The 26,264-nt window shown below is 36.3% G+C and overlaps 3 protein-coding genes across 5 annotated transcripts; all 3 read left to right on the top strand.

The window, feature by feature from the left end:
* Positions 1-4,111: 4,111 nt before the first annotated feature.
* On the top strand, positions 4,112-8,305 carry FUS6 (COP9 signalosome complex subunit 1). 2 transcript variants are annotated; one of them, XM_018114353.2, is made up of 6 exons: positions 4,113-4,677; positions 4,776-5,096; positions 5,855-5,971; positions 6,075-6,160; positions 6,539-6,773; positions 7,802-8,305. In XM_018114353.2, exons 1-6 carry the CDS (start codon positions 4,252-4,254, stop codon positions 7,976-7,978), a joined length of 1,362 nt encoding a protein of 453 aa, XP_017969842.2. In that variant the 5' UTR covers positions 4,113-4,251; the 3' UTR covers positions 7,979-8,305. The 2 variants fall into 2 exon arrangements, with proteins under 2 accessions (XP_088659137.1, XP_017969842.2); XM_088803011.1 differs by lacking the exon at positions 4,776-5,096 and having other exon boundaries at positions 4,112-4,677.
* Positions 8,306-8,988: 683 nt separating this feature from the next.
* QUA3 (S-adenosyl-L-methionine-dependent methyltransferases superfamily protein) lies at positions 8,989-12,873 on the top strand. The gene is made up of 7 exons (XM_007051853.3): positions 8,989-9,657; positions 9,862-10,065; positions 10,157-10,367; positions 10,478-10,739; positions 10,946-11,320; positions 11,860-11,955; positions 12,392-12,873. The coding sequence occupies exons 1-7, from the start codon at positions 9,232-9,234 to the stop codon at positions 12,612-12,614; spliced, it is 1,797 nt and encodes a 598-aa protein (XP_007051915.3). The 5' UTR covers positions 8,989-9,231; the 3' UTR covers positions 12,615-12,873.
* A 5,905-nt stretch (positions 12,874-18,778) lies between these two features.
* ANL2 (Homeobox-leucine zipper family protein / lipid-binding START domain-containing protein) lies at positions 18,779-25,430 on the top strand. 2 transcript variants are annotated; one of them, XM_007051851.3, is made up of 9 exons: positions 18,779-19,785; positions 19,897-20,111; positions 20,229-20,346; positions 20,457-21,146; positions 21,438-21,539; positions 21,666-21,878; positions 23,226-23,400; positions 23,503-23,873; positions 24,426-25,430. In XM_007051851.3, exons 1-9 carry the CDS (start codon positions 19,615-19,617, stop codon positions 24,825-24,827), a joined length of 2,457 nt encoding a protein of 818 aa, XP_007051913.3. In that variant the 5' UTR covers positions 18,779-19,614; the 3' UTR covers positions 24,828-25,430. The 2 variants fall into 2 exon arrangements, with proteins under 2 accessions (XP_007051913.3, XP_007051912.3); XM_007051850.3 differs by having other exon boundaries at positions 19,894-20,111.
* Positions 25,431-26,264: the final 834 nt, after the last annotated feature.

Below are 26,264 nucleotides of genomic sequence, written 5' to 3'. Positions count from 1 at the left end.
GCTTTTATTTGAAAAAGTTTAAATCACTTTAGTTGCGGAATTACTCATATTCATAGAGAGGGAATTAAGCTAACCAAGGCCACTCACATGAAGGACTTAGAATATTCCACAACATTGAAGATGATTTGAGATGTATTTTAAAATTAAATCGAATTAATCTACCCTAATGTTAGATTCCAATAAATGTAAAAGATAAGTACTCTTTATTTATTTTTAGTTTTTTATCTTTTGTAAATGAGTAGTGTTTTTTTTTTCCATGCATGCATAAAAAATACGCAAGGAAAATAATATTTCTATTAAGAATCCTTATTTATGCTTTGAATTTAGCTTTTGTAAAAAGAGTAGTATCACTATTCTTATGCATTCTTAAAAAATATGCAAAGAAAGTAGTACTTTTATTAGGATTTATTTCTCATATCTCATATATAATTATGAAAGTAAAGTTCATATCTTCCTTCCTAGCTTTAATAAAACATTAACAAGGAGTTAGCCCTAAGAGCTTTTTCAGCTTTAAAAAAAATTATTATTAAAATATACAAGATCACGATTAGATTAAGTTTTATATTTGTGAACGGTGATAATTAATATATTGATTTTAGAATAGTAAGATTGGTTAAATAATTTTTTTTAATCAAAAATAACCGGGTGAACTTTTCTTATACATCTAATCATTATTTACATGTATGAGATTAGGATTAGATTGGGTTTTATATATGTGAATGGCCTTCAATTAATATATTGAAAAGTAAGAGACAAAAGAAATCCTCTTGAAACTACCTACTTTTATTTTTTGCTAATATTACCAAACTTAATTATCAATACTCAATTTAACTATGCATAGGATTATAATATGGACAAGAATGTCATTTCCTTCATGTTAGCCACAATGGAGAACTTAGATTTGACATTCCACAATGCATTAATTACAAAAATGAAGAAAAGGTTGTTTTCCAGAAGCCATTGATGAAAACAAAGAAAACACAAAGGCATTAAAATGTTTGAAAGAAGACAAAGGCGCGGCCATAAGCATCTCATTAATGGTAGTAGTTACTCTAAATTTTACTATCAAAAGTCTTTAAATTATTTTTTTAAAAAGTAAATAATTTTTTATATTTTTATTATGTTTAATGAAACGTTTATATTTTTATTTTAAATTAAATAATTTTTTTTATTTTTATTTCAAATCAAATAACTTTTCTTATATAATTAAACATCATTCAAATATATGAGATCACTATTAGATTAAAAAATTGGTTAGTTAAGATTTCGTAAAAAGAACATGGCCTAATCTTTTTTATATATTCAATCATCATTCAAATGTATGATATCACAATTAGATTGAATTCTATATATAAATGTATGGTGATGATTAACATACAATAACAGATGTACAGAAAGAAGACAAATACAACGAGAAGCTAAAGTCGCGGCCCTGCATCTCATTAATGGTACTAGCAATCTAAATTCTACTATTAAAAGTTTTTAAAACTTTTTATTAAAAATAAAAACAAAATAAACTTATGTATAGGAGTGAGCAAAACTAAAATAGATTAATTATCCATTTAAACTAAATGCGATTTAGGTAAAACGGTTCGATTTAATTGATTTTTTAGTCGATTTTTTATTTTAAAATTTTTAGACCAATTTATTCAAAAAATCAAACTATTATATATATATATATATTATATGTTGATATATATAATATTTTTATATATTAAGAAGAATTGGTAACAAACTTAATTAATAATATACTTAAAATATATTAATTTATTATATATACATATAAAAATCATAATCATAGCAATTTAATTTTAGTTATATATGTTTATTTATTTATAAATATGTATTTATATGAAATTACAAGTTATATATTTTCAATAATATAACTTATATGTTAATATTATAATGTATGATAGTAAATATCTTACATACTAATATATTACAATTATTACACCTTAGTAATATTTTGTAATATAAGATGTTATTAATATATATAATTGTAAAAATATTATATATAGGTATACATTTAATTTATACATAATTATTATTAAAACTTATAATAATTTTTTTATATGATTATACAATTATGTTGATTGACATCACTTATTTGAACTTAAATCAGATTTTTTTTCTTTGAAATTAGGACTAGTTTTCAGAATTTAACGTGATTTATGCTGCTTGTAGGCCTACTAACATTTTTAAAGTGGCAAATGCAACTAAAGCAATATTTTAAAATTGAATATTGTGACATTCAACATTTCAACTATTTACCTATTCATAAATGATAATAGCGATGTAATAAATTATAATTTTATTATACATGAATAATAAAAAATGAATTATATATAAATATTTATTTGTATATATAAATCGTAATAACTATTCACAAATCCTAAAATATTTCTTTCTTTTAAAATGGTAATTGCCACCCTAAATTTTCTTTTATAAAGTTAATGCTATTAAGTAGAATTAGACAAAATTTTATTAAGTTTTACTTTGGGTCGGGGTCACCATCATAAATTGAAAGGAAAAAAACATAAATACGAGTGGGGCAATTGCCCCCACAGGATTTTAAGAGAAACTTTGTACTATAGAATGGGGCAAATTCTGTTACATATTGCTATTAAATATATTTGAAAAAGGTTTGTCTATATTATTAAATGAAAACAATTAATATTTTTATTATCAAGTAAAATATAAAAAGAGATTTTTAGACAACCATGTTTGCATGAATAAGATGATAAGGAGGCAGAGTTGCATGTAAATAGAAAATATAGCAATATCTAAAGATGTTGGAGCTGGTTGTTCTTTGCCTTGCAGCTTTACTTCTTGTTTGGTTTTACATTTGACAAAATCCCAAGTGCAATGGAAAATTGCCACCGGAATCCGTGGGCTTCCCCATCAGTGGTGAGACCATGGAGTACTTCTCTCCTTATTCATTACTTGAGATTTCGCCATTTATAAAGAAAAGAATTGCCAGGTGCGTCCCGTCTTTACTCTTATCTGTACCGACGAAGATAAATTATCACCACAGTTTTGTGGATCATTTACTTGAGGAACTGAACATAAGGAGCTTGAAATCACATGGCAAGAATATAAATCCATGGAGTTTACTCACATGGTAAAGCTAACTTCTTTTAGTTAAGCTTTTGGAATTCATTTAATGAACTTATACTAATTACTTGGTTGGTGCTATTAGGTTATCAATGAAATTGTCAGGGCGGGAAATCTGGTTCCAATCCTTACCAGAAAACTTCCAAAGGACGTCGAGATAAAAGGTTAGTTCGACATATATACATCCCTGTTTTACAACTTGCAGGATGGATCATCTCTTTATAAAATGAAAAGGAAACATTTATATGTTCCTTAATTAATTGTTTAATTGGAATTGATTGCTCCCTTTCTGCAGGATATACAATTCCTGCAGGTTGGTATTTAGTAGCTGATCAAACTGTACCTCATTTTGATCCTAATTCTTTTGATGAACCATTTGCCTTTAATCCATGGAGATGGGAGGTAATTCAATTTAAATGTAGCCATTCATTGCTTCTCAACAGCTTAATTCAATATGGATTGAAAAGATAATAAAAAGAAATTTTTTTTTTTTTTCATATATTGTCAATAAATAATGAAATCTTAATGTTTTTTTTTTCTTTTAAAATAAAACGAGCGAGATGAAAACAGAGGAAAAAACTCTTAAATATCATCAATTGAAAGATAAATCTTAACATGTATACAATTTAAATGATTTGGGGTTGAGTATAGAAATTTGAAAGAGGGAAAAATTAAAACCCAAACAGAAAAGAGACCCCGATAATTTTTTAATTTGTTACATTACATTTAATACTACTTAAATGTATTTGTTTCATTTATTGAGAACTAAAAGAAAAACTATATAGTAAAAGGGGAATATAAGTTTTATTAATCTTGAAACTTACTTTCCTATATCAATCTCGCCTCCTAAGTCTTAATTAATGTACCTATTTAGGGTGTGACAAAATCAAAATGAAGTTTTAGTAACTTATTTTTTTTAGAAGGGAGATTGAATAATGAAACGACGTCGTTGAGTAAGGAAGCAAGCTCCTATAAGAGGTCACGTGCCAACCCAGTTCCTGTCTTCAGCAACTCCATCACTCTACCGTGAAACGCTGAAACAGTTCACAAGCAGACAAACCCTAACCCTAAAATCGCTCAAATTCCCATCTCGTTCCTCTTTTTTTTTTTTTGTTAATTCAGTTTTTATCTTTTATAATGGATGGTGAAGACGACGCTTCAAATCCAATGATGGAGGAGATGTACGCCAACGGCATCGGCGGCGTCGACGAAACGCCGTCGTCTTCATCATCAACAACGACACGAAAGAACCGGCCCATCATAAGCGGCGAACAGCTGGATATCGAGGCGTATGCTGGGCTTTATACGGGCCGCACGAAAATCATGCGGCTCATATTCATCGCCGACCACTGCGACAATCCCGGGATGCAATTGGAAGCCCTAAGGATGGCTTACGAAGAAATCAAGAAAGGGGAGAACACGCAGCTTTTCCGTGAAGCGGTCCAGAAGATCGACGGTCGATTGGGCCCCAACTATATGATGGATGCCTCGTGGTGTACTATGATTGATAAAAAAGCCGAGCAGAGGAAAGAAAAGCTCGAAAACGAACTCAATGCTTATAGGGTAATTTACTTGATTTTATTTAAATTCTGTTCCAAAATCTGTTTGCGGTTTGTTTGTTCTTTGTTGGATTTTCATTTAGTTTTTTTTTTTAATTTCAGACGAATTTAATTAAAGAAAGTATAAGAATGGGATACAATGATTTTGGAGATTTTTACTATGCTCATGGTGCATTGGGTGATGCTTTTAAAAGCTATGTTCGAACTCGCGATTATTGTACTACGTCAAAGCATATAATTCAGATGTGTTTGAGTGCAATTCATGTGAGCATTGAGATGGGTCAATTTACTCATGTGACAAGCTACGTTAGTAAGGCTGAGCAAACACCCGAGGCTCTTGACCCTCCCACTGTTGCTAAGCTACGGTGTGCTGCTGGGTTGGCTCATTTAGAAGCTAAAAAGTACAAGCTCGCTGCTCGTAAGGTTTGTCTGCTTATATAATGTAATTATGGATAATTCTGATGCTGCACGTTTGTCTTTTATTTCTGTGTGCTTTAGGATTATATCACCCACTATCTTTTATTTGCAAGGTGTGTTGAATTTGATATGGCTGATATGTGTAGAAGTTAACTGTAGTTACTTTTGATTTATTTGGCTATGGCATGGGCATGTATCTCTAAATAGGGGTGGTTATTCTCGAAAGTCTGTTGACATGGTGAAGGATCCTTTATGCTACATATAATTGATCTTGTTCCATTTCTTGTCCTTTACCAAGTCATTGTCTAATACTCAAGTTCAAAGGCTAGTCAAGCCACACAATCTTGTTTCATGTCTCATCCTTTAAGCTCGAAATAAGCTTGAGTTGAGCTTGAGCCCAGTAAGTTTTTTATGAGCCAAGTTCAAGAAATCTACAATTCACACTGCATTTCTAAAAGGAAAGCATGAGATCTTCCTGTAGGTTGCGTTGGGGTAGTATATTATGGTAGAAAACTTATGTCATTTAGCTATTTTAACACACTCAAAAGAAAATGGTAATGGAGTATAATGTTTGTGTTCATCGATGGTTTATCTGAAGCAGTCCTAAAATTAAGCTGGTTTAATTAATATAGAGTTTGCTTGTACTAGTTGTTAATGAGGGTTTCTTTCATTGGTTAGTTTGACGGTATGATTCTCTCTATACTGCTGCTTTTGGAAAAATTACCATTTCATTGCGTGATTGATCACCTTTTCTGTGGATGCAGTTTTTGGAAGTGGGTCCAGAATTGGGAAATTCATACAGTGATGTGATTGCTCCTCAAGATGTTGCTACTTATGGTGGGCTTTGTGCCCTTGCAAGCTTTGATCGAACTGAGCTGAAGGCATCTATTCTGCCCCTATTTCCCTCCCTCCTCCTTAATCTTCCAGTCATGTCTTTTGGTCATTTGATAGATTTCTTAGTCATTGAATGCTTTCACTTTGCAGAACAAAGTTATAGACAATATCAACTTCCGGAATTTCTTGGAGTTGGTACCTGAAGTAAGGGAGCTTATTAATGATTTTTACTCAAGGTATTTTATCTTCATGTTATTGTCTGTCTACAATCATGAGAATGAATTCTGTGACATTATCGGATATTGTTAGACCTGTTTGGTTTATGCTTTGGCTTCTTGCTTGATGCAAAGAATAAAAGGAAATACAAGGGAAGATGTAAAGTGTGTTTTGTGCTGTCATTCATAGCTATGAGCAATAACATGCATTTATCCATATTCTTTAATTATCTTGTATTCAATTTTCTTTGGTTAATAGTAGCTAACATCAAACCTTTAAACTTGTGACTCAGGATTACAGAAAGTTCTTATGTGTGATCTTCTCATTTAATAAGAAGCACATATTCTTGGTGTGGTGGGTTACATTTTAACTCTACTTATTTTCCTCTTTTATTGCAGTCATTATGCTTCCTGCTTAGAATATCTTGGAAACCTCAGATCAAACCTGTTGCTTGACATCCATTTACATGACCATGTTGGGACCCTCTATGATCAAATTCGGAACAAGGCCCTCATCCAGTATACCCACCCATTTGTGTCTGTTGATATGCGAATGATGGCTGATGCCTTTAAAACAAGTGTTGCAGGACTAGAGAAAGAACTTGAAGCCTTGATTACTGACAACCAGATACAGGTATTGTTTTGCGCCAGTAGTTTGCTTTCATAAGTTTTGTCCGTGTGTGGGCACATGTTTTGTGTCTAGTTTTTTAAGTGCCTGTTTGGCCTAGTATTTTTTCAGTTTATCTACTACTTAAAAGTAGAAGGTAGGTCAAATAGTGATTTTGAGAAGTTCATAAAAAAAATAGTTTTTCTTTAAAAAACAAAATTTTTAAAAAATAGAGCTTGAGCTTTCTTTTCTATTTTTTTTTAAAAACATGCCTTCTATTCAAAAGAATTTTTCTTTTTGTTTCAAAAAATCCTTATCTATTAAAAATAGTTCTAACATTATTCGTTTTCATTTTTATATGATTTATTATTAATTATAAATTTTATGTTATATAAAAAATACTTTTTATACTTCTAAAAATTTATTTTAAATAAATTAAAAAATAAAGTTAACTTTTTTCTATTGTGAACAAAGGAATTTGTGATTAATAAAAAGTTATTTATTAAATACTCTTTATGGTAATTTTAACCAAAATTAGAATTTATATAAATTCTTTGCCAAACAACTTATCTACAAAAAAGAGCTTATAAAGTAAATTTATCAAATAGATTTAACTTAATTTTAGAAGTTATTATTTTTCATAATAGTTTCATAGTAGCTTTTTAAGCTAAAAAAAAATCAGGCCAAACAGGCTCTAAATATTAGTCCCAAACCCAAATTGATTTGTTAACTAATCTATATCTCTCTAGCGACCAATGAGTACAATTTGCCTATTTAGATTGAAAATGGTTATTGACCTTTGGAATATGATCTATTTGTTAATTGAGAAGAAATAAAGTGAATTACCTAATTTCTCCAGCAGAACCTTCCCAAACATCGAGAATGGCTAGATGGGGGAAGTAGAGTTAATCCTCGTTCATGCAGTAAATTCTTTGGGGGTGATGTTAGCCATTTCAAATGTAGACAATAGGACTCATGCTAAAGTTCATGGTGGGGTTTAGGTCTGATTGTAGACTACTTCATCTTTTCTTATGAAAATTATAACATTTCTGCAGGCTCGGATTGACTCGCACAACAAAATTCTTTATGCACGACATGCGGATCAAAGAAATGCAACTTTCCAGCGGGTTTTGCAGACTGGCAATGAATTTGATAAGGATGTTAGGGCAATGCTGCTGAGAGCAAATCTTCTCAAGCACGACTACAATGTTAGGGCTTCCAGGAAACTCTAAATTCTGGACTGAAGCATGACCAAGATTGTTTTGATAAGGTGTCTTATATTCCTGCGCCTGGATTCCTAATGTGCTGAAGTGCGACTGTGAGGTGTTTAAGGAAAATTGGCTATCCATGGTGGTGGATTGCATTTTGAGGATTTCAGGATACACTGTTTGTATATACTCAAAATTTATCTCATGAGTTTCAATTATTTGTTCTTATTTACATTTTTTTTTAAATTTATGTTCATGGCCCCTGTTCTTTTATTCGATTTATATCGCTACCGTAACTCTTAAATACAAACTGAATGGTGCAATCTGATTGAAGCAAGTGTCTTTAGATTCTCTGAAGAGTTCTCATACGTGTTTTACCACTCGTGTTTCATTCATTGTTGCTAAATTCCCGGCCGTTTTAAATTAATGCCTACAGAGCATAGGCTGGGGAGATTGGGGCTTGCTTGTTTCTGATATAGGTGTGGCATGAAACTCAAGACTCAAGAAGGCTCCCTCGTAGCTGCACTGCACATAACATCACTAGGCGGGCCTTCTCATTTATTTTTCCCTTGTTTCTCCGGTGTTATTCTCAAATCTTCTTATTCATTAAAAGCCTTGAAGGCCAAAGGACAATCATTTCATGTTTTGCATTGTTGCACAGTCTAAGCCTGTTGCTGCTACATTAATACAAGTTGGTAGCAGAATGGCGCTATGTAGCTACGTGAAAGAGCTTCCATTTCATCTCTCACAGATTATCACCTGCAGCAATAACACCAGAGAAAACAGATTATAACAGATTATCACAGATAGTAAAAGCCCGAACTTGCAATGGCACCAATTGATCCAAGATCGAAATATATTTGCAAATGTTCTTATAAACTGCCCAAATCTTTGTTCCCCGACAACGTTCCACGCAACCAAGTAAATTATAATTGTTTCCCAAGGTTTCGGTTCCACTGGCTGAGAGCTACGCATTCGACCGCGTACGCCACGCCACATGCTCCCACTGGCCAATCGCATACATACTTACTTCCAGCCAAAGTTAATCGTCTACTTCTAGGCACACTTCCACTCCCTCCACAGTTCCTCTCTGCAACGAAAGCTAAATCTACTCCACTCCCCAATCCGATAATATTGACCCTTCATCCCAAAACATCATTTTCCACCAAAACCCCTCCAACCCAATTTGGATCCACAACCAAGACCTTGGGATGAACCACTAAATTGAATTTACCGCATCAAAGAAAGATCCCAGGAAAAAAAAAAGATCGAAAAGCATGGGCCACTTAAATCTACCAGCATCCAAACGAAACCCGCGGCAATGGAAGCTTTTAGACATCATATCCACCATATTCTTTGGCCTGGTACTCTTGTTCTTCCTGTTAGTGTTCACCCCTCTTGGGGATTCCTTGGCTGCCTCTGGTAGGCAAGCCCTGCTGCTTTCCACGTCGGATCCGGGGCAACGGCATCGGTTGGTAGCCCTGGTGGAACTGGGCCACCACCACCAGCCCATCGAAGCCTGCCCTGCTGATTCCGTTGATCATATGCCGTGTGAGGACCCCAGGCGTAACAGCCAGCTGAGCAGGGAGATGAACTTTTATAGGGAAAGGCAATGTCCTTTGCCTGATGAAATGCCTCTTTGCTTGATCCCTCCTCCTCCTGGCTATAAGATTCCTGTTCGGTGGCCTGAAAGCTTGCACATGGTAGCTTTTTCTTTCTTTCTCTCTCTATTTTTTTAATTATTCAGAAACTGTGGGTTTGTTGGGTTTTTCTTTAGAGATTATTAAACACAAAATTTGCTATAAAACTGCTCCTCATTGTTTGTTTCCATAAATTAATCTCCTTTTAGGAAATGGAAGTAAATTATTAATGTTTCTTAAAAAGAGTTTTAATTGTGTAATGGTTAGATATGGCATTCCAATATGCCACACAACAAAATTGCTGATAGGAAAGGTCACCAAGGATGGATGAAAGAGCAAGGTCCTTACTTTATTTTCCCTGGTGGTGGAACAATGTTCCCTGATGGAGCAGCACCATATATCGAGAAACTTGGACAGTACATTCCAATAAGTGGGGGAACTCTAAGGACTGCCCTGGATATGGGATGCGGGGTAAGTTGATATGTTACATACTAGTATTTTGTTACATGCTTATAGTTTAGTTTGTACTGTTTGAATACCATGCTTATTAATCCTTTTCCAGGTTGCAAGTTTTGGGGGTTCATTGTTATCGGAAGGCCTTTTGACACTCTCATTTGCTCCAAGAGATTCGCACAAAGCACAAATACAATTCGCATTGGAAAGAGGGATACCAGCCTTTGTTCTAATGCTTGGCACTCGCAGACTCCCGTTTCCTGCATTTGCATTTGACTTCATCCACTGCTCTCGATGCCTGATCCCTTTTACAGCTTATAGTGGGTTCTTTTTGTGTGTGTGTGTGTGTGTGGAGTGCCCTTGATATATTCTTATTTTATATCTACCCCTTTTTGTTTGGTCTTAATGTGAAGAAAAATGGCTTTTGCAGATGCAACTTACTTTATTGAAGTGGACCGGTTACTTCGCCCAGGTGGCTATTTGGTCATCTCTGGACCCCCTGTACAGTGGGCTAAGCAGGATAAGGAGTGGGCAGACCTCCAGGCTGTGGCAAGAGCATTGTGTTATGAGTTGATTGCTGTGGATGGAAACACAGTCATTTGGAAAAAGTCTGATGGAGATTTGTGTCTACCAAACCAAAACGAATTTGGGCTTGAGTTATGTGATGAATCAAATGACCCAAGTAATGCATGGTAATTGTCCTGGAAATACTTAGTTTCGGAGATTCAAGAATTCTGATAAGAGTTTCCTTCTTTTTTCCTAAGAAATTTTCAACCAAAATGTCATGATTTTCATCTAATTTAGCTTAGTTTTTGGTTGCCTATTGGGTTTATTTATTGTTTCTAGAACATAAAATGTTATGTTGTTCTAAGGGTTTTTTTTTTTTTTTTGTTGGTAGGTACTTTAAGTTAAAAAGATGTGTGACTACAACATCTTCTGTGAATGGAGAATATGCTGTTGGGACAATTCCTAAGTGGCCAGACAGGCTAAAAAGGGCTCCTTCAAGGGACTTGGTCGTGAAAAACGGGATTGATTTGTTTGAGGCAGACACAAGGCGTTGGGCAAGGAGAGTTGCCTATTATAAAAATACTTTGAACTTGAAGCTTGGGACTCCGGCAATGCGCAACGTCATGGACATGAATGCATTTTTTGGAGGTTTTGCAGCAGCACTCATATCTGATCCAGTATGGGTGATGAATGTTGTTCCTGCTCGAAAGCCATTAACTCTTAGTGTTATATATGACAGAGGCCTTATTGGAGTATACCATGATTGGTGAGTAACTGTGGCATTTGTAGCCTTATTTACTGAAAATTCAAACAACTGTAAGTTTGAAAGCACAATTACACCTATTTGAATGGGACTAGATGTGACGGATGAAACACTCTCCATCCATATTGGTAGTTGGACCTACTCAAGGGAGCTGATGGTAACTAAGAATTTGTTACCCATTTGATAAACAAGAGTATGCTGTAGTTCCTAGTCTTCTAATTTCTATGACAAACTTCTATCCCGTGGAAATACCATGTTCATTCCTTTATGCTCAAAGCAACCCTGCTATCGCTTATTCCCTGTTGATTGAATATCCCATGGAAACTGTACAGGCATGTGATTTAGGTAGTTTTGGTAGATGAGTGATTATTCAACTGGAGCAATGATTTTGTACAAGAGTGTTTTAACTTTCAAAGTAGATCCATGTTTAATCCTTATCCTCAAATCATTGTCATTTTTGCTTGTCTTTTTCTGGTGATGGTGAAATATACAGTGGTCTTACAGGGTTCTGATTAACTGATGTTCTAGAATTTTGTTTTCAGGTGTGAGCCTTTCTCAACATACCCCCGTACTTATGATCTCATCCACGTAGCTGGCATTGAATCACTAATAAAGCTTCCAGGTTCAAGCAAGAGCAGGTAGATATAACCTGTGACTTCATCCTTCAATTCTCTGTCCTTAGCTTTTCTTGAATTCTCTTAGCATGTGGATGAGCAATACAAGTTTATTCCTCCTTTTTTTTTTGGAATGGGAGAAATTCACCAGTTACTTGAAAGTGGAAATATTTTAGTTGCATCTTCATTAAAATATTGCTAATCACAATAATTTCTGTGCTTAAACAAACCTTTTTTTTTTTTTGTTTTTTTCTTCTTTGAAGCTTCAACATCGAAAGGCAATGCAAAAACGAAGCATAGAAAAGCAATCTTTGCACCTTTATATCCTATGAAAGTCTTTGCATGTTTTGTCGTAATTAAATGGATTCATGCAATGTTACTGCATGGACCATACTCTTATTTTACTCTTCGAGTAATTTATCAACTCTGCTTTTGAGATCAAACTCTAATGTTTCTGCAGGTGTACCCTTGTGGATCTAATGGTAGAGATAGACCGGATGTTGCGTCCAGAAGGAACAGTTGTGATCCGAGATTCTCCTGAAGTTTTAGACAAAGTGACTCGCATAGCTCATGCAGTAAGGTGGAGAGCTACCATATATGACAAGGAACCTGAATCACATGGTAGAGAGAAAATTCTGGTTGCAACCAAAACCTTTTGGCAGCTAACTTCAGCATCCCATTGAGCGCCTTTGTTCTTTTAACTGTAGGTATTTTTCCTCTTCATTTCTTTTTGATTATTATTTGAAGCCAAGTTGTCTTCTCCATGCATCAAGTAGGTGCAATCTTGTTCCTTATTTGGTATATTTATATCAAGAAACTGTAGATTTAGAAAAGTATAAGTAACAAAATACTGCAGCTTTATGGTAGTACACACGTGTCAGTGGCAATGACAATTTCTGTTAGCAGTAAGAATCAATTGTAACTTGATGCCATTGATTGTCACTAACTTGGTACTGCTCTGCATTAGCCTCATCACTATGGCAATTCTGTTGTGTGTGGTTTTGATTATTCATCCAGGGGAATATCATCCAGGAACCCTTTGGCTACTAGATCGCATGTTATTATCATAGGCCATGAATAATGATAATCTTTCCTCTCAAAGGACCATAACCCTTTACTTTATTTTTGCTCTGCCTCTCTAACCACTTACCACATGGATGGCTGGAGACGCAGAAACAAGAGATGGGTTTGAGTTTTGGGAATAGAAGTAGCATTTTCTATCACATGTTCATTACCTGAAACTTAATTGTTCATGCAAGTCTTTAACAGATGAGTAACTTTATGAGCGTGTGGTTTATCCCTCTGTTCCACTGGTCAAAATCAACATGCCAGATTTTGTGACATTGAACATGGATGTGACTTGTCTTAAATGGATTCTCTTGGTTTTGGCTTCGAGGAAAGAATTTATTGTTCTGGGTATTGCTATCCGCACGCATTTTCAGAACCTTTTTATCAGGAATTCACGTCACTTCTCTTGGGCCCCTTTTATTTATTCTAAATGGGGCTTCTCAATTATGGCTTATAAATTATAATTATGATGTGCTTGTTTCGCCCAAAAAACCAGTTTCTTGGTAATCTTCTTCTAAATTTTTAAGTTTTATTTGATCAAAAAGCACCATAAATTCATGAGATTGGTATAAGCCTTATACAATCATATGGGGATGGAATCATTTTGCCGGACAATAACCAAAATGTGAATTTGGTTAGAGAAAAGTTGAAAGAAGAGAGGGGCCAAGATTTTCAATCCTTTGAATCTTTATAACGTGAGTCGGTTGGCAAAAGAAATGCCTGTGGAAGTGGTCAACTAGGGAAGGTTGTTCCATTGATGTACCCAAAAAGTTTGTAAGTCAGATTTCAATCTTCAATGGTTCAATTCAACATAATTGATTATCTTCTTGTAACCTAGTCATTTTAAAAAAGGGGGGGGGGGGGGGGGGGGGGGTGGGGGTGTGTGGGGCTAGTATAAGTTAAAAAGGCCAATGGATCCCACATGAAGCTGCCAGTTGAAGAAAGCAGGGGTGCGTGGGAGTGGGAGTGGGGGTGAGGGGGGACTGGAAACATAAATGCGAATGCTAATACAAATGCCCATCATTAGATTAACGCCTCCCCACTCTCAGGCAAATCAAGATCCAACTTCCACTATCTCCTAATATATTAGTAATTCTGAATCAGACTGCAATTACGAACTTCTTGACAGGTGATAAAATTTTTATCCTAGTATATCCATTAATTGTAAGGATGTGTCCTTTAACTACCTCCTATAGTGTTTGAGCTTTCCTGTCAGTTGTGGCTTCATGGAAAACTTGGTTGAAGGATCAGTTCCTGCTATGAGCTCGTAAATGTTGTTGTCAGCTGCCGATATTGCCATAACTGCATAGACAACTAAGCTTGGGGAGCCTGTCTTCATCAGGTATCCTGCAGCTTTCTGGAGCAATAAGTTAAAGCATGGGAGCAATGCTCGCTTGCTTCCACAATTATCCAACTTTAAAGCCCCATCTTCCCACTTCTACGTAGCACAAAAAATTTTCTAGCCTTGTCCCCTCCACCGCACCCCCCTCTCTCCTCCCTTCCCTAACCTCCCAAAGGAAAAAAAGAGAAGAGGGTCAAAGTTGTTAGCTAGCTAGGCTTACGTTAATGGAGTTGAATTCCAAAATGGGGGAAGGGACATAAATCTCAAAGAGAAGTATGCATGTGACCAAACTTTAATGAAGAAAAGCATAAGCATGAAACATATGTACGTAGATCCCTTGTTTCAAGTCTCAAAATCTAAGACGCGTATATATGTAATAATGCGTATATCAGAAATACGCGTGAGTCGTGACAAATATCTAGTTGAAAAGATACAAGGATATATATCTTTTCCAGGCAGAAAAGAGAAAGGATTACTCAGCTTGGAAGCTTTTGAAAGTTGGAAAATGAAAGGGTTATAAATATTTCAACTCTGGAAGGGCTTTTTCAGCTGAGGATACTTGTGGGAATCTGAGGGAGGAGGTATCATAGCAGCTGTTACTTTCTTTCCCGATAGCCTTTATCCTATGTGGAAAGGAAAAGAGGCTGCTCAAAAAGATCAAATGCTTTAAATGTAAACTTGAAAGGGGATAGGCTGGAAAATGGGAGTAGCATTAATGCAACGGTAAAAGAAGAAAAAGGATGGAGAGGGGGAGGGGAAGAGGGGGGGTGCTACTGTTGCCTGTGGACCTTGTGCCTAACTGTTAAAACAATATATATATATATATATATATATGAAAGAAATACAATAGCTTGATAGCTTTCTCCAAGTCTCTCTGGACTCTACTGCTGCTCTAATATACATATACCTGGACTCGTGGAATTGGTCTGATCTGAAGGACTTTAGATGGACAGGAAAATTAAGATGTTACAACCTAATGAGAGTGAAAGGTCATGTGAACTGTGGGTCTCCCGATACTAACACCCCCTCCCCTCCCCGCCCCTCCATTCTCATCTGCCCTTTGCTTAGTTACTTCCTCTCTTCAATTGCGCCATTGCTTTTCGTCAACATACAGTACTTTCCATAGTTCTTCATTTCATTAGTCCTAGTCACAACAAATTCACTCCCAGTGCTGTTCTTTTTTTCTGATACAAGACATCAATATTACTGTTCAAAACTTATAAAAGAATTTTATCCAAATCTTTACCTTGTATGAACCAATTCCAATTTTTTGTGGTTTACAACAATAGATTCCTTTCTAAGTAGACTTAAAACTGTTGTCAGACCCTAGTATTCATCGAATAAAATTATTTTTTGTATTGTGTAATCTAAGATCATAACAAGTCTACGTATGTTGTATCGAAATTTAGTAGAGAGTTTGAATTGATGAGCATGAGATGATGTAAGGAGGGAATGGGTGCCGGTCGTTCGAGACTGTTTAAGGTGGACTAAGATGTAATAAGAAAATCTTAAGGGAGAGGCAGGGGTGATGTCCTTGTTTGTGCAGTTGTGCCTTGAGATTTTGGTTTGTGTCGGCAAAACATAGCATGTGGCCATCTAGACCAAGTCACGTAATAGCGTGCAGGTACAACAACTAAGCCAGAAGCATTTAGCTTCAATCACTAGTTTGCTGAGCAAGCTCTCCACCCTCCCCCTCCCCCTCCCCCTCCCCTACCCTTTTTAATTCTTCTCCACCCTTTTCTTCCTTCCACTCCTCTCCCTGCATCCTCCTTTGTCCCTCATCAAACCTTCCCAACCTTATCGGTGATGGAGGAAACTAAATGAAAACTACTAACATTAATAACTCATATTGTCTCCCTAGCAAGAGAGATCATCTGAACATGTGAAATTAAAAAAGGATAATATACTCGAGTAATTACTCGTTGTGGATATAATTATAAATTACTCAACATTAAACCCTGATTATTGCTTACTTATTTGTCGTATCGATAATCATAGGGAAGATTAAGCTTGAATTAAGTTTCATCCAGTAGGTGAAGGAGAGTTTCTCTGTGGTGGTGGCATTTGTTTAGATAATTGATGAAAATAGGGCATTCAAGCTACCATTCAAGTCTATTTATTACCAAAATTTTCTTGCACAGTTGGCTATTTTAATTTCACCACCCCATGTGTACAATTAAATACCCCCCTCAAGGTCATATATTAATGAAGCCTATTAACTTGTTTGTTTAATTAATATTAATCCATATGCATCAAAACCATATGGTAAGAAATAATGGTAAACATATTTTGGGGTTTATTTATCAACAAAATTTCCAAACAATAACATTCTTTTCATAAGTGCATGATTCCAATCCCAGACAGATTATCCTTATGATTTGCAAATGAGAAAGCTTTTCAATTGGGATTTGATGATTCAAATTTTTTTTTTAATTGATTTGACTAGCTTAAGTTCATAGTATTAATTTTGGGCAAATATGTTTAATTAATTATACGTAAATACTTAATTACAGGCTTTGATTACAAATACAGGAAATTTAAATCCAGCTATTTAAGTACCCAAAAAAAAAATTCCATGGGTTAGTTAATTAATTTTAATGATGAAAGAGCTTGTTTAATTAAGTACGTAGAAGCTACATTACACATGTACATAATTAAGGGTATTAATTAGAGTATTCATGCTTTTAATTTTTCCCAATTTCCCTTTTTCCATCATTTAAAATCACTATCAAATTATTTAGTAGTATATTAATTATAGAATTTATATTTAATAAATTGCTATATTCTATAATATGTATACGTTGTCACTTAATCATAGAATATCATTTCATAAATCTGCAAAGATAAAAATTCAAAAATCTTTTAAAAATAAATAATTTTAAAATTATGAATATTTAATTTTAAATGTTTTTAATGATAACATTTGATTCAACCATAATGTATAGTATTTATATGCTAACAATGTATCAAATATAAATCCCATTAACATATTCATGCAACACAAACGGGGGAAACAAAAATATAACTTATCCATGTCATAAACAAAAGGATCATAGGGTATATATAATAATTATTGAACAAGGTAAATGAAATTAAAAAAATTGGATTTTGCCCTTTCAACTTTGGTCTTCATGACCTTAACTAAATAAAATTTAATTAATGGTAATTAACAAAGTGGGTATTTATTTTCAGTGCATAAAGGCCAGGCTTTATTCTTATAAAACTTAAACATTTAATATAACTATAAAGATTCTACAAAGCTTTTGGAGTGAAAATCTTTTATGGATGTCTAAAAGAAAATTAAAGGAATAACAAATTAATTCTAATAATAATGCTTAAGATGCATTTCCTTTTCCCCAGCTACTTCATAATTTATGAAACACAAATGATTAATAAAAAATTTAAGCTACCTAACCTATAAGCTAAGATGTAAGTGTAGAATGTTTTTTCACAAGTCATTTTCCTTTGACAGTCCAAGTACCATAGTGAAATTTATAAATTACATACCATACTAAATTTTTTTCGCCAAGCATTCCACATATGTTTAAGTATGAACTTAAATTAGTAAAAATTTATATTCGATACATCGTCGATATATAATTAATTATCGAGTAACATTTTATAAATACGTTTTTTTAAGATTTCAAATTCTTAAAAATTTATTTACTAAACGACAATAAAATTAGATTTACTAATAATGCATAAAATCTATATACCGATAATACATCGAATATAAATCGATCCAATTATTTTTTACATTTTCCATTGTAAAATGATCGAAGATGATACTCTTTTACTGGGCAAGCATTTATTTATATAATTGCTCAATGGCATTAAATTTGTGTGAGTAAATACTATTCTTTGACAACAAACTATTAAGAGGAGTAAAAAAAGATTCAAAGAAAGGGTGGATTATTACTTTAAAGCTTCAAACTATTCCATCATTGCACAGTAATTCCGTACAACTTTAACCTAAAGTCCATTTTCTTTTTTCACAAAAAATTGTACACAATTGACACAGGTAAAAGCAGCCAGAGTCACGGTAAAATCACACCAATTTCTCGGTCTGCCACGGTAAATTTATGTTCTTGCTTGGTTTTATCCATGAATTTGGTGTATTTACAGATCCCAATGTATTGAAATTTCGATGGCCAGAGAGAGAGAGAGAGAGAGAGAGAAGGGCAGCGGCAGCAGCAGCAGCAAATCTGAAACTCTGTCCCATGTCGATGTAAAAAATTGAGTTAAGACTGCTTTTCTTACTGTCCTAAAAAAAAGGTTAAAAGGTAAAAAAAAAAGTTTACCCTCAGTCAGAGACTTTCTCTTTTTATTTTTTATTTTTGGTTTGTATAGAGGAAAAAGAGAAGGGGAGAGAGTCAACCGACCTCTTTTTGGTTGTATGCATATGTAAGGCTTCGAAGAGTCCACATAGTGCGTTTTATCTCCACCTTTGTTGTTTATGTTTCTTTTCTTTCTGTGCAAATCTTTTAAAAAAGGCCTTGGGTTTTTCCTTCGTTTTTTTCTTTCTTAATTTTTCGTTGTTGGGAGAGAAGACTTTCATTGAGAAAGCTTTATTAGTAGTAATAGTCAAGCATGCAGAGAACGAGAAGATAACATAACACTCTCCGCCAAAACTAGGGTTCCCATTTACTGTCTTTGAAACCGCCCATCCAACTGATTTTAAGGCCTCCTCCTTCTCTTTTTCAGACCTAGAAACCCCCCCCCCCCCCCCAAAAAAAAAAAGAAAGACAGGGTTTTTTTTTGCTTTCTTCTTCTTCTTCTTCTTCTTTCTTAAAGAGAAAGACAGAGAGAGAGAGAGGGATAGAGAACGAAGAGCTAAGCAGCAATAAAACATTAAGGGGTTTTTTTGCTTGCCTTCTTTCTCTTTCTTTCTCTCCACTATATCAGTTGTTTTGTAGAGAGGGAGTTGGAGACATTTGGAGTTTGTTTATCCTTTTGTCTCCTCTATCCTCTCTCTTTGTTTTACTTTTATTTTATTGGGTTGGGTCTTGCTCAAATACTGTTTTTTTGGTTCATAGATTTTTTTTTATATGTACATGTTAGTCTGCAAATTTGGGTTCTATTCCTTGAGCGTTGCTAATTTACTAATTTCATGGTCAAAGGCGAGTCATGATTCGGAAACGAAGCAAATCAGTCAAATGGGAGTGTAGTTAAGAAAGAGTTGCTTGTAAATTTGTAGAAAGAAAGAAGAAAGGAACCAAAATCAAAAAGTTGATAATAGAGAGAGAAAAAACAAGAAAAAGGGACTTTCTTTGATGAGTTTTGGGGGTTTTCTCGATAACAGCTCTGGTGGCGGGGGTGCAAGAATAGTCGCGGACATCCCTTATAGCAACAACATGCCCACCGGTGCTATTGCTCAGCCTCGCCTTGTCTCCCCTTCTCTTGCGAAGAACATGTTCAACTCCCCAGGCCTCTCTCTTGCTCTTGTAATGATAACAACCTTCTCTTTTAACAATAGGCTTTTGCTTTTGGTTTTATTCTTGTTGCTTTTGCGTTAGGACGACTGATCTGGGTTATTTTTGTGATGTTTGCAGCAGCAACCGAATATAGATAATCAAGGGGATGGAACTAGAATGGGTGAGAATTTTGAGGGAAGTGTTGGGAGAAGAAGCAGAGAAGAGGAACATGAGAGCAGATCTGGAAGTGATAATATGGACGGAGGTTCAGGTGATGATCAAGACGCAGCCGACAACCCTCCGAGGAAGAAGCGATACCACCGACACACTCCTCAGCAAATCCAAGAGCTTGAAGCGTATGATTTCATGTTTCAAAGCAAAGCTCTTTTTCTTATTTCAGTTGGCTCAAGTTTTTCCTACGGAACATTGCCTTACAAGTTTTCTGTTTTTTTCTGTTCTTGGTTTTGGTTTAGTCTCTTTAAGGAGTGCCCTCATCCCGATGAGAAACAGAGGTTGGAGCTTAGCAAAAGGCTTTGCTTAGAAACCAGGCAGGTCAAGTTTTGGTTTCAAAACCGCCGTACCCAAATGAAGGTATATGCCAAGAACCAAACCATTCAGGGGTTAAAAAACCTCTTCTTCTCGTGTTCTTCTCGCGCTTTGAATATCGTACGGTAATCTTTAAATTTTGATCATTTTTCCAGACCCAATTGGAACGCCATGAGAACTCTTTGCTGAGGCAAGAGAACGACAAGCTTCGAGCTGAGAACATGTCTATTAGGGATGCTATGAGGAACCCAATCTGTACTAACTGTGGGGGTCCGGCAATTATTGGAGATATATCTCTTGAAGAGCAACATCTTAGGATTGAGAACGCGCGGTTAAAGGATGAGTTAGATCGCGTTTGTGCACTTGCTGGCAAGTTTTTGGGGCGTCCTATTTCAGCACTAGCCACTTCAATTGCACCTCCAATGCCAAACTCAAGTTTGGAACTTGGAGTTGGTAGCAATGGTTTTGGAGGTCTAAGCACCGTGCCTACAACATTGCCTTTGGGCCCTGATTTTGGAGGTGGGATAACAAATGCTTTGCCAGTGGCTCCACCTAACAGACCGACAACTGGAGTAACTGGACTTGATAGATCGGTGGAAAGATCGATGTTTTTGGAGCTTGCCTTGGCTGCAATGGATGAATTGGTTAAGATGGCACAGAGTGATGAACCACTTTGGATTAGGAGCTTGGAAGGTGGACGAGAAATACTAAACCATGATGAATACTTGAGGACATTCACTCCTTGCATTGGCATGAAACCAGGCGGCTTTGTCACTGAGGCTTCTAGAGAGACTGGGGTTGTGATCATCAACAGTTTGGCCCTCGTTGAAACTTTGATGGACTCGGTGAGCCATTTAATTCCATCATCTACTCCTCCAATTCGTCAGTTTCACTTTAATTTAAGGGTTTTGAAGTCATTTTCAAAGCATTTTCTCACCAAGATTTCTAGATTTGCAATTAGCAGCCTCCTCTTTTGTTTTCCTTTTTTTTTACCCTTTTCTTAGTGGAGAGTAGAGACTGTTCTAGTGGTGGTATATGCTTGAGAAATCTAGTCTTCTCTTCTCTTCTCTCTTTTCTGGAGGTTTGTGCCATGGGAATTGACTTTCAATTTTCTTTATTCCCTTCTTTTTCCATAGACTCGTTGGGCGGAGATGTTTCCTTGTATGATTGCCAGAACATCAACGACCGATGTGATATCTAGTGGCATGGGAGGAACCAGAAATGGTGCACTTCAACTGGTAACTTGAATTTCCTGCTACAATTAATACTTAATCAATCTATCTCATCCCTATATTCCCTCATCTACTCTCTTAAATATTTATACTAACTAGTTTTGCTTCTTTTTTTTTTTGTGGGTTCTTCAGATGCATGCTGAGCTCCAAGTCCTTTCTCCTTTGGTTCCAGTTCGTGAGGTCAATTTCCTAAGGTTTTGCAAGCAGCATGCAGAAGGGGTTTGGGCAGTGGTTGATGTGTCTATTGACACCATCCGAGAGACTTCAGGTGCACCGACATTTGTGAACTGCAGGAGGCTTCCTTCCGGCTGTGTTGTGCAAGATATGCCCAATGGATACTCCAAGGTAAATTTTTAGTAAATTATAAGTCTACCAAATTACTATTGTCTTACATCTTACTTCATCATGTTTTTCTTTTACATTTATTGTGTCTTTCCCAAGTGGTTGTTCTTCCTCCCTTTAAGTCTTTAATGAGTTTTGCTGAAATAACTGCAACATTGGAGCTTAGTTGCGAGAGACATTTAATTTTGGGAAAACACCAGGTCACGAAATCAAGGACATTTGCATTACCAAGCCAACATTAAGAGCTCATGCATCTAAGAATTTTGTTTTGTCTAGTGATTACTTACTGTAACCCCACACTGCCAGTGCCTGCTTTGCTTCCAAACGAATACATTAACTCCACCCACTCTCAAAGAATCTGAACCTTCCTACACACTTTTTAGAGAGGAGTATTTTATTGATTTGGATGCTTCTTCTCAATGTCAAATTATAGTTTAAATTCCAAGTTTCACCAACTTGGGGTTTTTTGCTTAACCACAATAAAATAAAAACCCACCCCGCTGCACCAGCAGCAAATCGAGGCTTACTAGCATTATTATATGATTGGAAGCCTCTATAACCCCTTCTTTTTTGTGCCTTGAACACATTAATTTCATATCCTTTAGTAATCCTGAGTCTCTTGATGAATAAACTATTCATTTGATGTTTCTATTCCAATCTTTGATGCTGCCTCGGTTTCTCCCATTTTAGCTACATTTAAGGGCATGTAACTGCGTGTGACCTGGTTCCAGCCCCGCTTTGATGTGCTTGTTTTTCCTACTCTAAACGAGGACCCTTTAGTCAAAATGCCATAGACTAGCTCTTTTGTTTGTATCTGAGTATCTGAGCTTTTTGAGGCGACATCAGTACACATCTCGATGTCACAACTCGCGGTATACTTTGTTCCTTCAAACAATCTTTAAAAAGTTTATCTTCTCCATTATTCAATTCTCTTTCCTTTCCCTCCTCCCTTTTTTTTTATTATATGTCTCAGTGCAAGGGACAACGTCCACCACGAGAGATAATGAGATACCATTTCTTTCATTGAGCCCAATCTTTGAGTCATTTCCAAGATTTGCCTCGTATTTTTCTATTCCAAAAATCAATATCATTTGTCAATAACGATATTATCCAAATCCTCCTACTGACCATGAAAAGTTTCACTTATTTGTTTCCCTCCAAAGATTGATTGACTAGTAGCTTCAGTTCATACCACATTTTTATTATTATTTTTCTATGAAAAAAGATATACTTTTTATAATTTGTATGGGAAATTTGAGAAATCATTATTATACCAATGATTGTAACGGAGATACTCAAAATTCTGCATGGAATGGCCACTGACGATGTTCTGAAAAAAAAAAATGGCAGGTTTCATGGGTTGAACATGCAGAATATGAGGAGAGCCAGGTTCATCAACTCTACCGCCCTTTACTAAGCTCTGGCATGGGCTTTGGTGCCCAACGCTGGGTGGCCACCCTCCAACGCCAATGCGAATGCCTCGCCATCCTCATGTCCTCCACCGTTCCTACTAGAGATCATACTGGTAACCAATGATTAATATTAGAATACCCTGTAGAAAATAATAATAATAATAATAATAATGTACAAGCATGAATAAATATAAATGTTTAATTTATGTTGCCAGCTATAACTGCAAGTGGGAGACGAAGCATGTTAAAGCTGGCGCAAAGGATGACCGATAATTTCTGCGCTGGAGTCTGTGCGTCGACGCTTCATAAATGGAACAAGCTCAATAATGCCGGGGACGTGGATGAAGACGTTAGGGTCATGACTCGGAAGAGCGTGGATGACCCTGGCGAGCCACCGGGCATCGTGTTGAGTGCGGCTACTTCGGTTTGGTTGCCGGTTTCACCTCAAAGACTGTTCGATTTTCTACGTGATGAACGGCTGAGGAGCGAGTGGGACATCTTGTCGAATGGTGGACCCATGCAAGAGATGGCCCACATTGCCAAAGGCCAAGATCATGGCAACTGCGTCTCCCTTCTCCGTGCCAGCGTAAATATACTCTCTCTCTCTCTCTCTCTCTCTCTCCTGTTTGACGTATAAAATGAAATTAATAGCAATGAAAAGCAAAAAGAGAAAGAAAAATCTGGTGGAACAGGGGGAAGGGTAATAATTTAGGGGCGGAAATGACATTGGATGGAGTGAATCAAATGGGTTTGTCGTGTTAGGATGAAAGGTGAATTTGAAAGGACGAGCCTGGAATTTGGAATTATCTATGAAGACAGTTTCATATGCAGGACATGAAAACAGGTTTTGATTTGTAAGCTTTAAAAAGTCAAAGAATAGGACGTTTGTGACCTTTCCCACTTCCCTTCTCAGTCTTTTCTGACCCAAACTTTTTTCCCCTTTTCTTTATGAATAAAGCTTCGACTTCCCATTTTGACTCTTCCTCTTTCTCGCGCTGCTGTAATCAGACTGACACTTCAACTTTTTGGGACCATATTTTTTTATATTATAAAAAAAGATTTGGAGTGGTAGATTTGTAAATTTTGGAGAACACGAGGGGTTGATTTGCACTGTTATCTCTTTTTTGTGGGGTTGCAGGCCATGAACGCAAACCAGAGCAGCATGCTGATATTGCAGGAGACATGCATAGACGCGGCGGGGTCGCTTGTAGTGTACGCGCCCGTTGACATTCCAGCCATGCACGTGGTTATGAACGGTGGTGATTCTGCTTACGTGGCACTCCTACCCTCGGGTTTTGCCATCGTACCGGATGGTCCAGGCTCTCGTGGGCCCACATCGAATGGACATGTTAACGGGAATGGCGGTGGTGGCGGTGGCGGGTCGCAGAGAGTGGGTGGGTCCCTTCTCACGGTGGCTTTCCAAATATTGGTGAACAGTTTACCTACGGCCAAGCTTACAGTAGAATCGGTGGAGACAGTCAATAACCTCATTTCATGCACCGTCCAGAAGATCAAAGCTGCCCTCCAGTGCGAAAGCTGAGGAGGGAAAAAGCACTCACGTGATCCCGACGGCGGTTCCTTTAATAGTTTTTAATTTTGTACTAGCCCTTTCTTTTCCTTTTTTCTCCTCTTCATCCTTTTTTTTAATTTTAACATGGAAGTCTTTTGTGTATTTAGTCATTTATAGGGTTGGTTGTGAAGACTGAAGAGAGCTTTTGCGTTTGTGTTGTGTGAAGATAAAGAGAGAAGAGTGAGTGTGAGTGTGAGTGTGAGTGTGTGTGTGTGTGTGACTAGTGAATTGGGGGTGTTGAGTCAAGAACGAACCGCGCGTGGAGACTCCTTGCATGGTGGTGATCAGGCAGTGACTCGGTGCAAAGAAAAAGGACTGTTCTCAGCACAAGGCAAGGGTGGTGGTTCGGGTATTGACTCAGGTCGACCCTCGAGATGGCTCAACGTGGGGGGAGAAAAGGGGAAAAAACAAAGAAAAGGTCAAAACCCAAAAACAAGAAATCTTCCTAAACAGTGCCTTTGTCATTGTAGTAAATCAGAATCTCTTTTCCAGGGGTTGAATTTTCCTATATATTTTGTGGAGAAGATTTGCATGGAACATGGAATTGGTATTGAGTTGTCATTGTCTTTAAAAGGGGATTGGGTCTGGAAACTGACTAATTCAATGTATTAAATCAATACGTCATCTTTATCCAAATTATCCAAGCATATCCCTAACTTCCTACAAAACCACATTCCAGGAGGCGGCTCAGCACGTAAAAGAAACGCGCCGCAGAAGATAGTGAGATAGGGAGTTTTGGGTGAGAACGCGATGGAGAGGGATCTAGGCTGTAAGTTGCAAACGGGCATTAAATGAGCGAGCAGAAGCTGTTGGGAGAAAGCGTTGCTGTCATTTAATGCGGAGGGTTTGGCATTGTCTCTGGGATTGCGTGGACAAGCCAATGAAACAGCGCCACGTATTTGGAGCGTATTTGACAGGCATTAGCAAGGGTAGACTGACAGAAGCGGCATTCTTTTGGATTATGGTGTGCGAAGTGGATACGTGTCGTTTGGTTTGTATGCCAGCTTTGCTTGGCTGGCTTAGCTAAGAGCCTTGATGTTGAACCTGTTGAAGGATTGTGGGTAACAGGCTAAGCGTTAAATCTTTCACATTAGGACGTGAGGAATATGAGTTTGGAAGTTTTGGGGTGATATGATTGTGGGTCGTCTTGATGCAATGATATCAATATCAGAGCACCTTTGTCTTTAGCATACCCAAAATATAAGGAACAAAGAAAAGATAAAAACTCCATGTTTATATACGTCAAGATCCAAGGTGAGGCCATGTTTGTTTTTTTTGGTAAATTATAAAATAAAGAACTCCTTGCGGTTAAAGTTCAAATAGATTTATCCCTTAATGACACTTCACCACCTTGAAGATTTTCTTAAAAAAATTTTTAGTCACGCCGTTAACCTACTTATTTTTTTC

This window comes from Theobroma cacao, chromosome 1 (assembly GCF_053813885.1).
Source record: "Theobroma cacao isolate CCN51 chromosome 1, ASM5381388v1, whole genome shotgun sequence".
Classification (NCBI taxonomy): domain Eukaryota; kingdom Viridiplantae; phylum Streptophyta; class Magnoliopsida; order Malvales; family Malvaceae; genus Theobroma; species Theobroma cacao.
This window is presented reverse-complemented; position numbering and strand designations above follow the sequence as displayed.